Genomic DNA, 12,372 nt, shown 5'->3' with positions numbered 1-12,372 from the left:
TACACTCGCTGACTTGAAAAATGTTCCAGATAAGTGGCAACGCTACTACTTATGCAAAATGTATCTGCACTCATCCTCAGTCTGCACATGAGATGGAAAAGTGAGCTGCAGTTTCAGTTTCAAACACCTCTGCTGTGTCCCTGCATGGGGAAACAGGGTGAGCCATAGGTCTAAGCAGATACATTCTGGAAACTGGGTCACATCACACACACTGTGTTACATAAACATCACAGGTGGACATTCATACAGAGAGAGGGGGCTGCATTCAGAGCCACGTTAGCCATTTTCCACCATGCACGATACATTTTCAGCAGGGAACACAAAAGACATCCATCCATGCAATTAACTCAGGCAGAAAAAAAACAACAATGGACAGAAATGTATTACGAACAGAGTAAACAAGACACTGTCGAAAAACCAAAGAGAAGAACAAAATGGTGGTCTGGGATTGAAGTGGAGAGTTCATACCAAGCTCTGAACCCAAAAAAGGGGAGAAAACTAATAGTGTTTCAACTTCAGTTAAACTGCTCTTACCTCCACCATAATGTGAAAGGCGTGCTTGTTGAAAAAGAACATAAGAAGCAAACAGAGAAATTATTGCTACTTTCTGTCAGTTAGTGGAAGAAATAGAGGCAGGTAGGTAGAGAAGGAAAAGGTAGAGAAGATGGGTCGACCCCGAATAACCTCGTGTGCTCCAGGTCAGGGCTTCCAAAGCTGTGGCTCAGGACATGTTAAGGGCCACAGGTGTTTGTAATCCCCCATGGATCATAGAAGGAAGCACAGCACCAAAGGCAAGATGGCACATTTTAGGAACTTAAATGATGCTCTTCAGCAGAGCAACTGAAAATAAACCGAATAATGTGTCAAAAGATCACAGTGAAAGCCAAAGAAACAGAAATGCCAAGTTCACAGCAACATCATCTTGACGACAGACGCATGGAACAATCGGACAGAGACACTGGGTTCAGAAAGTGAAAAAAAGCCCCTCTGAAGAGGAGAGCTGTACAAAAATCACACATAAAGACGGTCTCTTTCAACTACAGCTGTTTTTGTTCTGAAAGTAATGCCGATACAAAAGGAAACAAAGGTTTTGGTACCGAAACCAAACTCTGGAAGTAAAAAAAACATCCCAGAACACAACAATTTAATATATAATCTCGAGTTCAGTCACATCTCAAATGGCAATGTGTGTATAACAACTGCTGTTGCCCAGCAAAAAGACAAAAATATAACAAACAAGTCAAAAACGCAACTCAATCTCATTTAAGTTCAATTTCTTTAACAGCACGTGGCAAAATTCTGCTATCTTAGGGACTATAAACATAAAATAAATGGTGTGGAGTCCAGTGATCCTGTAGGACTTCTTTGGAAAGCCGGACCCAGACAAACAAGATGTAAGTAGCTCCATAATAAAGCCATTGATGAGATTTTGGTCAGAATCGACTGGTAAGATGGATAGAGATGAGAAAATAGGGTCCAGGTCGAAAAAATGGCTAGACTTATGTTTAAGTGCTCGGGGCCTCTTCGTGTGAAAGCTGTGGGTCTGTGTACTCAGACAGAATCAATTCCAGTTTGCCTCCACTTCGCAATGTGGTGTGAATAATGGAGGCTTGGTGGCAAATATGCGGCCCATGATGGACCACAATCATAATGACATAATGACAGTGTGAGACAAAATGACTCTGCCGCATATCAATTTCCGCATTTCACACTGGATAAGGGCTGTCGAAATCTATAAATTAAACGAGAGCTGAAGAAAGTCCAGCAGGCATTTTGATAAGTCCTCTTTATGACCTCCACCTCCAACCTGGCCTGATGTAAACCTGACGACTACATGAGAACATGCAGCAGGAGCTCTTTTTAACTAGGAAGGTAGTCTTTATTTCTCCGCTCCCCTGCATTGTAAAATTAGAGAACAGAGCCGCGATAATGGATTCAATCATGATCATTAAGTGGGAACAATTACTTTTGTATCGTGAAGACTGCATGTTTCATTACCTTGCACAGAAACTAATGGTGATTACCTTTTTTCCCTTTAACTGACTATAAACCCCGTCAGACCAGAGAAGATGTGACCATGTTGAAAATTCGGAACATTTTAGGGTGACTCGTATTTATTTTTTTGAAACTTTACAAATGAGTCCTTTAGTTTCTGATCTCAGTTGCTGGGATCATGAACGTTCATTGAAGTTACGTCTTTGTCTCCGGGTTTGTTCCGACTGCAGCTGCTTGTTATGACATAATCACATTCTTGCTCGTTTTAATTAGAGATTTAGATTAAATGTGCGCAGCGTGATGCAGAGCACTACCGTTTTACCGGATGCATTGTTGCAGTTGGCACGTGGATGTTTGTCAGCGAGCGAGGAAAGTGCTCTATTACCAACAGGTATGATTAATAACTAGAATGACTTCCACCACACACAGAAGGCCTTAAAATCTAACCCTCGACAGGTGTGTCCAATTTGTTGCTGTCACATTAAAAATACATGACTAAGTATCGTTCTGTACGCTCTGGTGAATGCAATGAAGCACAGAAACAAGAATGACAAAGCAGAACGGAAATTCCAGTTTGTCATTTTTTTAAACTCAAGCTATAAAATATCCTTTGTTTTTGACACTTCAATGAGAGCCGTGAAATATAACGATAGAATTTTTCATGTAACTGATGTCTCCTTTAGAAAATATAGAGAAATTATTCATCTGACAAACTGTGACAATTTGTCAAGAGCCTTTGGACAGCACGAGAGTTTGATATTCCACATTTTCACAAACATTTGTTTTCCTGCCGACAGTTCGACGAGAAGATCGATGCCGTTCTCATGTCAGTGATTTTTCAGGTTTAAAGATATTTTACTCTCTAGAAAAGTCCTTAAACGCCCCCTTACATGTGTGTGATTGTATTGAGCAGGTGCCGCGCGGCCTACTTCAGTAACCTGTGGTGGAACGGAAGGTGTTCGCCGTGTGTTTTTACTCTCAACAGTGTAACAATTGCTAGAAGCTGTCCTTGGTGACTTTGCAAGAGTGAGCTGTTTGAGTGATTGTACGAGTCACCTCTGCTTTTTTTTTTTTTTAATGCAGCCTGTGGTGCTACATAAAAACACATTCTTCAACAACAACCTAAAAAAAAAAGAGACAGGAATAAATCCCTCCATATCTCCCCTCCTGCTGCATCCATCTCTCTCCTCTCAACGGTTTTCTCCATCTTCTATATTGAAAACAAGGTTTAATCAATTGCCAAACAAGCTATGGACACAGAAACAACAGCGGGGACTGCAAATACATCTCTCCAAGCAGCGGGCAAGTGGAGCTTACTGCATCACCTCCTTCCAGAAATGCATACGAGCTGACTTTTAAACACATTGCTGTGCGAGTGACCTCCTTTCTTTCTCCCGTCCTTGTACACCTACTCATTCATGCAATAATACACTTCTGCACACACGTGATTACACACATCCAGAATGACTTCATTTGTTCCATGCCGGCTATTTCATTTAATTTCACCCCCAAGTGATTGTATGAATCCTTTAGGTGTTGCTTTTCTTCCACTGTATTATCATTTGTTATCTAATCCACTGTTTTTTTGGTCATGATCTTGTTTTGCTTGATGTTGTTTATTTATTCATCTATCTGTTCCCAGGTAAGATGCTTCATAAGCCTCTTAGCGCTGTTGTTTTTCCAATGCACACCAGCATTTGTCTCCAAATTGTATTGTGTCACTGTCTTTTTATCTTTTCCCTGCCATGCTTTAGAACTGTGCAAATACAATAACTAAGTTGAGAGAATTGCATGGCTCTCTTCACTCCCTCCCCCACACTCCCCACTCTCCCACCCACCACCACCATCCTCTGAGGCAGAGCTGCGAGCGTCTCTGTGTTTAGTTTTGTTTGCCTATATAAAGCCTCATCAATAATGCAGAGGCCCCTGACTCCTCTTCCATACGGTGGAAGCTCTGCATGGGTTTTCTTTTTCCCCTGCTGCCGAGCAGCAGAGAATATAGCTCTGCTGCTGTCGGGTTAAAACAGGCTCCGAATCGCAGAAACTAGATTCATCAGGAATTTGGAGGGACAGCCTTATTTTCAGTCATACAAGAGCAGAGATGTGAGAAATGTCTAAGAGGTTTAAAAGGTGTTGAGCCTGCCCGACTCAGGTTAAGACATGAGAATGAGCAAGAGTGCAGCAAAGAATGCAGCTGTGGAAAAAGCTTGGCAGAATAGGCAATGAAAGGTGAACAAGTACATTGTTACATGGTGAAAAATCTATTTTGCCAATGCCATTATTTTAACCGTAATAGCCCAATATGTGCTTAAAACTTCAGAGTATTTTACACATACATTCTAACACTTAGGTGTGATTAAAAGCCTATCTGACACAATGTGAGCAATCCGTGCTCAGTTCATCTCCTGACACCTCATCTGCTGCATTAAAAAGCCAGTCTGTTTGCTCTGAAAGAAACACACAGAGAAAGAAAAAGACAGAACCAGGGCTCCTCTTATCCTTCGATACAAGTTTAAAAGAAGAAACTAAAAAGCAATTATCCAAACTCTCCGCTCAGTGTGTCCGTTCTGGCTGACCGTAGCTCAGTCCCTCTGCTGCACCGGGCAGGAAAGGCCAAGACTGTTTGAGCCCACTGATGAAACTAGAGCAGTGGTAAAGTTGAAGGTTGGTTACACAAAGAAGGTGGTGCACAGTGTGTCATACTGCAAACTTTATAAAATATTACAGTCTTTCTATGGGAGCAGCTAACGAGTATTGACTTATGTCAAATATATGTCAACAAAACCAAGTGCCAAATGTTCTACAGTAAATATTCTTTTACCTGTAGCTGAATTCAGTGCTTCAGTAGATACCACACTGCACAGTATGGGGGTAACTCTGTACTGTCCGAGTTATTCCTACGTTTACTTCCAAACAGTATATGTTTCCAGGAGAGAAAGCATTTTCCACAGAGGAACTGATGCGTTTTACATTTCCTCTTTGTTTGCAATTAACAGATGGAGCAGGCCCCGATGGTCGCCAAGGCTGAACTGACAAAAAGAGAACCTCTAACTGCATCAACAGCAATTCTGAAGAAAGAGGACACCATAGTCACGCCATTTGATTGGCAGGTGACCTCTGAAAACAGACTACAGCGATGAGTGTTGTGGACCAAAGATGAAGACGAGGGGACGACTTACATGTGTGGGGACGAGGGCGGCCGGGTAGGCCAGTTTGTGATGTCTCCACATCCAGAAGGAGAAGAGCACGACGGCGGCCAGGCCTATGATGGGAACCAGGGAGTAAAGCAGAGTGCTGAAGAGCTGGGGCTTCTGGGAAAATGGGTTGGAGGTGGCTGTGGGGTGAGAAAGAAAGAGGGTTGTGGAAAGAAGAGGACAATTAACAAGGTCCAACTCATTTTATCTTCACAAAAACAAATGTAAAGCAAAAAAGTATAAAATGCTGTGAAGACTGTCAAATAAAAACACACAGGAACAAAGAGAAATAGAGAAAGACGGAGTACAGCACACCTGATTGGCCTGACATTGTGCTACATCATCTCTAAGTGCAGCACTAACCCTGCTTAAAGCTTACTGCCACTGTGCTTAGAGATCATATCAATGCACGCACACACAAACACGCACACAGCAGGATTAGCAAATCCATCTCGTGACATAACGTAATCCGCCTGCCAAAAATAACAGAGCTCTGAACTGTGTCCGACCCCTGCAGGAGTCGCTGGGTGACGCCTGCTGGCTCAGCCTGTCCTCCCATCACAAGGTGCGACAGTCTGATTCGGCAGTGCTGTCAAAGCGCCGACGCTCAAACGCCGACCACCGATGCCATCCTCGGGGTGGGGGGTAATAAGGAAGGGGTAGAGCCCGATGGGCCTGCACCAGCTGCATGGTGGGACTCTCAGGGTGTTTGTCAGGGAACAGGGTGTAACAGTTAAAAGAATATAAAGAGACAGGCGGGCCTGTTGGACAATTTCGCTGTAAAGTGATGAGTGCAAGGACACCAGAAATGCCACCGGTTGGTTACCAAATAAAATGCTGGTCAAAGGCAGAGACATATTTTATATATCTTCTGGGGATCGGCTCTTTAAATAAGAATGAAAAGCATCAAGTTCAGTGCTTTTGGTCTACTTTCAATGATACCATATTAAGTGATAGTAAACACCATGTTAACACATTAACAACTATAAATATATTTCTATTAAGGCTTCTTCCGAACACTTTTGGCAGTGGTTGACAATGAGAAACCTGTATATGGAACTAACAGTCACATTTTCACAATCACACACAGATGTTTCAACATTCCCTTCAGACTGCCCGGATGAGCACGTCAGCATTTCAGCTGCAGCACTGAATGAAGCCTAGACATGTCCTCCTCAAATCTGGATTTGTTGTTTGTATTATCATTCCTTGAAGCCTTCAATATTTTTTAAGACCTGAACACCTGGAAGCTCAGCAGATGGCAGCTGTCCAGAGCAAATGTATCTTACATCATACGCTTTGCACAAGACTGCGCATTCAAAGTGAAAGTGTGGATGTTCTGCTGATGGTAGAAAAAGTTTAATAACATTTCTTTATATTATCGAATGATCCTATTTTACTGCATATATCATTGTTGTATTGTATATGCTGATGATTCTTTCTTTTTATGATGAGAATTCTGTGTTGCATTTTATATGTGTATGCATGAATTGTGCCATAAAAACTGAGTTGATAATTATATAGGGAATGACATATTTACAAGCACTGCGGTGCCAATGTTACTTTGAAAAGTGATACCTTTTGTTCACCTGTAAAACCTGAATACACAGTGTGAAACAGACCAAAGAAAATCCACTGTGAGTCTGACTATAGTACAAACCACTGCATGTTTGTGCTTCAGAGGTATACTGCTGTATGTTGAACTGTACATACTGTAGGCGGTTGAATGGTGCGGGTCGCTCTGCGGGGGCGCTTCAGGTGCATACAGGAACCTCTCGTTGCACATGTTGCCTTCACAGCAGCAGAAGAAAACGTCGGGACTCTCCTTCCTCTCCACACACTCATTACTGCAGAGGACACGGAGGTGGGAATTAGAAACACTCACAATCCTCTCCTCTCTTTCCCCTCTGCACACTGCAAACGACGTGGAAGCAATTTAGTTTTCAAAGTGCAAGTGCGCACGCACACATGTGCACGAGTGAAGTGGCAAGTGCCTACACACCTCTTAATGCAGAAGGCATGACGCTGTGCAAAAAGCATTAACACAGACACAGACAGACAGAGACACACACACACACACACACACACAGACAGACAGAGACGCACGCACGCACACGCGCACACACACACACACACACACACACACACACACACACACACACAAACACACACACACACACCTCTCATTCCCCTGCTGCTGCGGAAGACATAAAACAAAAGAACTACAAAATAACTCCTACATAAGCCAATATACACACATGCAAACAAACGCGCATGTACTGTAACAATCGCACAGTCTCTCCTTCACACTCACACAGTCATCAGATAAAAGCCAAAGGAAGTGGCAGCCGCCCTCGACTTGCTCTGGACTCTCCAGGGAGGCGAGGCGGCGCCGTCTGAGCAGAGGTACCCGAACTGTGCGGGCTGCAGATTCTACAGCAACTTTATCGCTCAGGAATCAAAGGAAAGCACCAACAGAACAGGCTCAACCAGGCATCTGATGCCAGGTGGATGTTCTAGCAAGGAAGAAACTATAATAATACCCTCTATTAATATCTGTTTACTGTCCTGAGTTCAGGCGTATGCATCAGGCTGAATCCACATTCAGGAGAGCTTTTCAGATTTCCTCGCTTGTGGTAATTAAAATATATCCTTGTGCGAGTCATTCACATGGAAGCGCACACAGAGGGACAAAAACTATGCTTAAGGTGATCTTAAATGTATTTAGAATCCAGCCTCTGTCATGTGCTGGCTTTGTCCTGACTGAGAGACTGCTGCTGTCTGTCAGGAATTAATGGACAGCTGTTTAGCAAGGACCCCCGCCACGATCAAAACCAAAGAATGGTCCTCTGCTTATCCCCACAGATGGTGGATACAAGGGTGGTCTTTGATATATTATGAGTTTGATATTTCAACTCTCAAATTATCGTTTTTTAAAACCATGATTCGGTTTATAACAACACAAACCTCCCACAAAATCATATGTTTCATATTGTAAAAGAGAGTGTGCTGGTTGCTACGCAAATACCACCTGGAATTTCATCTACCACGGAAAAATATACATTAATCAAAGCCAGTCTATTTCGGCTTGGGCATGGTAAAGGAAAGCTTCTAACAGATGTTTATTCGGCAGCCTTGTATACTAGAATCTCTTCGAGGTATTCCTTACTGTATTTCTGGTTTGCTGCCACCTCCTGCGTACCTGTCGTAGCAGTTGACGTCGTCCAGCCAGCAGCCTTGCTTGACGATCTCCACGGTACCCGAGACGTTCTTCCACGTGGCGAAGCAGTGCCGCCGCTTGTCCTTCTCGCCATAGCAGGGTTCGATGCCGCTGCGGTTTGTTCGCTCCTTCTCCCAGCTGGAGTTGTAGTAGACGCACTCCTGCGTCTCTGAGCGTCCCAGGATGGCTCCTGGAAAGGACGAAGAGGGCATTCTTTAATTTATTTTTGTCTTAGTGAAGAATGCTTCTGTGCATTGTTGACTGGAAGATAAATGACACCATCAAACATCTTGTCAGGTAAAGAAAGTTGGACATAAAAAGTTATTTTCCTGCCCTGTCATTGACAAAAAAGATAATTTAGTTTTGTATCCATAACCGGACGAAGGACATTTCTTTACAGCCTCAAAGTATGAGATGTGGTGAAGTCATAAAACATTTAGGAACAATAAAATTCACTTGCGAGGCACTTTTCTATCTGGATCCCCCAGTGCTTCAGTGTCAATACACCAATGAAAAATGAGAGCTTTTTTAAGATGAACAATAAAAACCAGCCAGGCATGACTGAAAATAAAAGGTTATAGAGGAAAACGGGGTGAAATGGAGAACTCAGATTCTGTTCACAAACACAAAGGAGCCCAGCCAATCGACTTCTCTCCCCGCCAAAATAAAGGGGACTCTGATTTCCTGCGGATGAACACAGGCAGCAGGTTTTCGCAAACCGATATCCGGGGAAATGACTGCATGACAGCTTGTCAGTTTAGTGTTGCTGCTGCTGCCTCTCATCACCTGTCAGAGAGTTAGTCCAGTTTAGACTGCTGACAAGACCGAGGACAGTCAGCCTCCGTCTGCCTGCTTCCTGCTGCTGCAAACCCAAACATTCAGACTCACAGGAAACCAGGATTGTTTCCTTCATATCAGTTGGTTTGTACTGTTAAGGTGCAATAACTCAGCGGTGACTGTCAGTGTAATGTCTAGTGCTCAATACGGTGAAGACGTTCAGTTCTTGACCCAAAGCTGTTTCACTCCACTCTTTATCAAGGTTACATTTTACATTCCACCCTTCTAGGACTTCACACTTTTGACCTTACCACCTTTTATTTATTGTTGCTTTTAATGTCTCAGAAGTGCTCTGTAATGTAATGAAAAAGTTCAGGACAAATCGAGAATAATGCTCCAGTTTATGTGATCATTATCTGTGACATGATTGCTCTGGCAGAGGAGAAGTGTCCTGTCCGCCCTGACCATGTCTGCAGTCAGAGTGGCTGCCAGAAATTATGCCTTAGCTTGCGTAATGGCGGTTAACTTTAGAAATATCATGTATTTTTCAATAAAATGGCTGATTAAGTAAAGCCAGTTAATGCCAACGCGGGCCCTGGAAGCGCCGCAGGTCCCTTTTCATCGACATTAACAGCTGCAGATGGAAGTGAGAGGAGAGTGGCGACTTCACTGACAGGCGAGGTCACTCTGCCTCTTAGCAGCACTGACGGCATTTTTCTCTCGTCAAATCCGTTTCCCATGAAGCCTCAAACTATTTCACAGCAACAGGTGCAACCGTGAAATGCCGCCTGCGTGACTGAGAGCAAATGGCTCAAGCAAAAAGAGAGGGGAGACAAACAGTCTGGAGTGAGTGATGTTGAAAATACAGAAATAATTGTTTAAAAAAAAACACCAAAAAACACAGCATACATGTTTTTATTTACACGAATGGTGTATGTGCAGAAGTACAAGGAGATATGGGTGCACAGTCTGTAAATCTGCTTGTGGAAACGATTCAGAGTTTGCCCAAGCGTGCACATCAGCACGAATAACGCCACGGGGAAGATTACCTCATCTGACGTGTGGTTCATGCGGTCTTAACTTCACTGCCTCCTACAGACTCTTTGAAAGCACCTTTACATTACATTATCTGTATTCAAATAAAAAAACTACTTGACTACACCAAATTAAGTTGAACTTTGTTGTTTCAAACCGCTGCTTGTGCCGGGAAAATGAACTCTCCAAACGTGTTTCTGCCAACAAGCCCTTGAGCAAGACACTCCCATCTGCGGCGGAGATTAGGTGTGAAGAAGAGTTGTTGAAAAGGCAGGGCTTCCTGTCAGGATTATTATACAGCTGCATGATGTACAGCAAAGAAAAACACCCTAAAGACAGTAACGGTAACAATATACTCTGCCCTGAACTGCTGGGTGTGAACCTTCAGATGTCCCATCATGCCGTTTGGTTGTTGTTGCCTCCAGTGGGGTTCCAACCACATTAGGAAATTGACAAAATAAAGATGTTTTGATGTGACCGGTGATGAATGATGGTTTTAACATTTGTTTTTAAAAAGGAGTAGACGATATTTTCAAACCGCAACTCAGCTGAAGGCGAAGAAAGATAGGGCAACATATTTGATGTTTCCCTCGAACGCCCCTGTTCTCACATACCCTACCGCACTGTCATACGACTGAGCAATGCATTTGCAGTGTCCCTGTTTGCTTGGAAAGTTGATGCAGTCCAATCAGCCTTTTATTGTATTGTACTGTACGGCGCCTGGTTTCTGTTATTTCTCTGCTTCCTGGATGGGGCTGAATGCATCGTTCCCCTCTCTGCCCCTCGTGGGAGCTGCAGGCGCTAATGATGGAGAGGTATGCGGAGGTAAAGCGGAAGGTTAGCTCATTAGCCACTTCTGGTGTAACAGCATTAGCCATGCTAGCGCTGATCCCCATGGACGTTACGTTGCGGTGCTTGGAATATGCATTTCTATTCTGCATGGGGTTGCTTACAATGAATGCAGCAAACATTGTTTGTATGCAGCATTATTCGGAAACAAAGACCGAATAATTGTGCTGCCAGAGGACTCATGCAAGAGAAATTAGATAAAGTAAGAGAAAGAATGACCCACTTTTTTTTTTTTAAAGAGTTCAGTTCAGTTCAAACCCCAACATTATTCACTTTACTGTCATATATACTCAACTAGAAGAATCTCAGTTGACTGCGGGGTCTGCGAGTTGAAGGCTTTAAGCGTATATCTCTGAAAACAACCTAACATCATGTAAAGTGACAGTAATCAGTGTGGTTTTAAATGTGACACTTCCCAAATTTAAAAGGCAAGACAAAAAGCCTGTCGTCGCTGCAAGCTGTAACACCTCAACGGCTCCATTTAGTACATCTCCATTCAGGTATTACACTGTGTCTGAAAAAGCGGTGAGCCGTGTGAACTGCAAATACAGCACTCTGTTGTAAATACAGTGTTAAGAGCTCAAATCAATCACCGCACTGAAATGAGGTGACACCACAGGCCGGCTGCCTATAGCGCCGTGTGCCAAAGGTGGGCAAGGGCTGCCTGGCAGTATGGCGGATATGAAGGATATAAAGCAGAGAAATCAATCTTCTGACTAAGTCGGAGCTCAGAGTTCACTAAAGCGGATAATGTCACAGAGTGCAGAGCCTACACGAGCGATTGTGCAAGGACACACAATAGGGCTTCCACCCACAAGCATCCATCCAGGCAATAAGGAGAGAGGCCTCTTTGTCTCCCAAAGATATTTTCACAGAGTGGCACAGGCTTTGTTCACCGTAATAAGGTTTGTTGGAGAGAAAGAAATCAAGAAAGAAAAACAGCGCTGGGTGACTATGGATGCTGCTAATGCAAGGTCGTTTTCTTAGCAACTCAGCCAGTAACATATATTTAATTAATGACACAGTACATAAAAATGCCAGAGTGTCAAAATAAATGAATGAAAACAAGGGAAACAAAAGAGTAAAAGCAAAGTACTGAATAAAAGAGGGGAAATAAAGTGTCTAAAAGCAGGGGTATGCTATTTAGTCTTAATCAACATGTCTAGTTAATTGATAATAATGTCTGCGTGCGAGGCGGTGCTGGACGGTAGGGCCGTGGGGATAAATGTGAAAGAAAAGCCTCTATTTAATGGAGAGGCCATGCGTCACCGTGAGGACACGTCCAAGAAACTCAACTGCAAA

At 43.3% G+C, this 12,372-nt stretch overlaps 1 protein-coding gene across 2 annotated transcripts in view; it reads right to left on the bottom strand.

Annotated features, from left to right (window-relative positions):
* The window catches only part of LOC138207070 (activin receptor type-2A-like), a 36,422-nt gene that overhangs the window by 10,296 nt on the left and 13,754 nt on the right, over positions 1 to 12,372 (bottom strand). The window contains exons 2-5 of one of the 2 annotated variants that reach the window (XM_069164082.1): positions 8,392 to 8,599; positions 6,903 to 7,036; positions 5,175 to 5,329; positions 535 to 558 (exon numbers count right to left, since the gene is read on the bottom strand). In XM_069164082.1, the coding sequence (XP_069020183.1) occupies positions 535 to 558; positions 5,175 to 5,329; positions 6,903 to 7,036; positions 8,392 to 8,599 (521 nt within the window). The remainder of the gene's footprint in view (positions 1 to 534; positions 559 to 5,174; positions 5,330 to 6,902; positions 7,037 to 8,391; positions 8,600 to 12,372) is intronic. The other variant, XM_069164083.1, reaches the window with a different exon arrangement.

This window comes from Embiotoca jacksoni, unplaced genomic scaffold, assembly GCF_022577435.1.
Source record: "Embiotoca jacksoni isolate LCO1_2020_lvr unplaced genomic scaffold, fEmbJac1.0.p SCAF_30, whole genome shotgun sequence".
NCBI lineage: Eukaryota > Metazoa > Chordata > Actinopteri > Embiotocidae > Embiotoca > Embiotoca jacksoni.
This window is presented reverse-complemented; position numbering and strand designations above follow the sequence as displayed.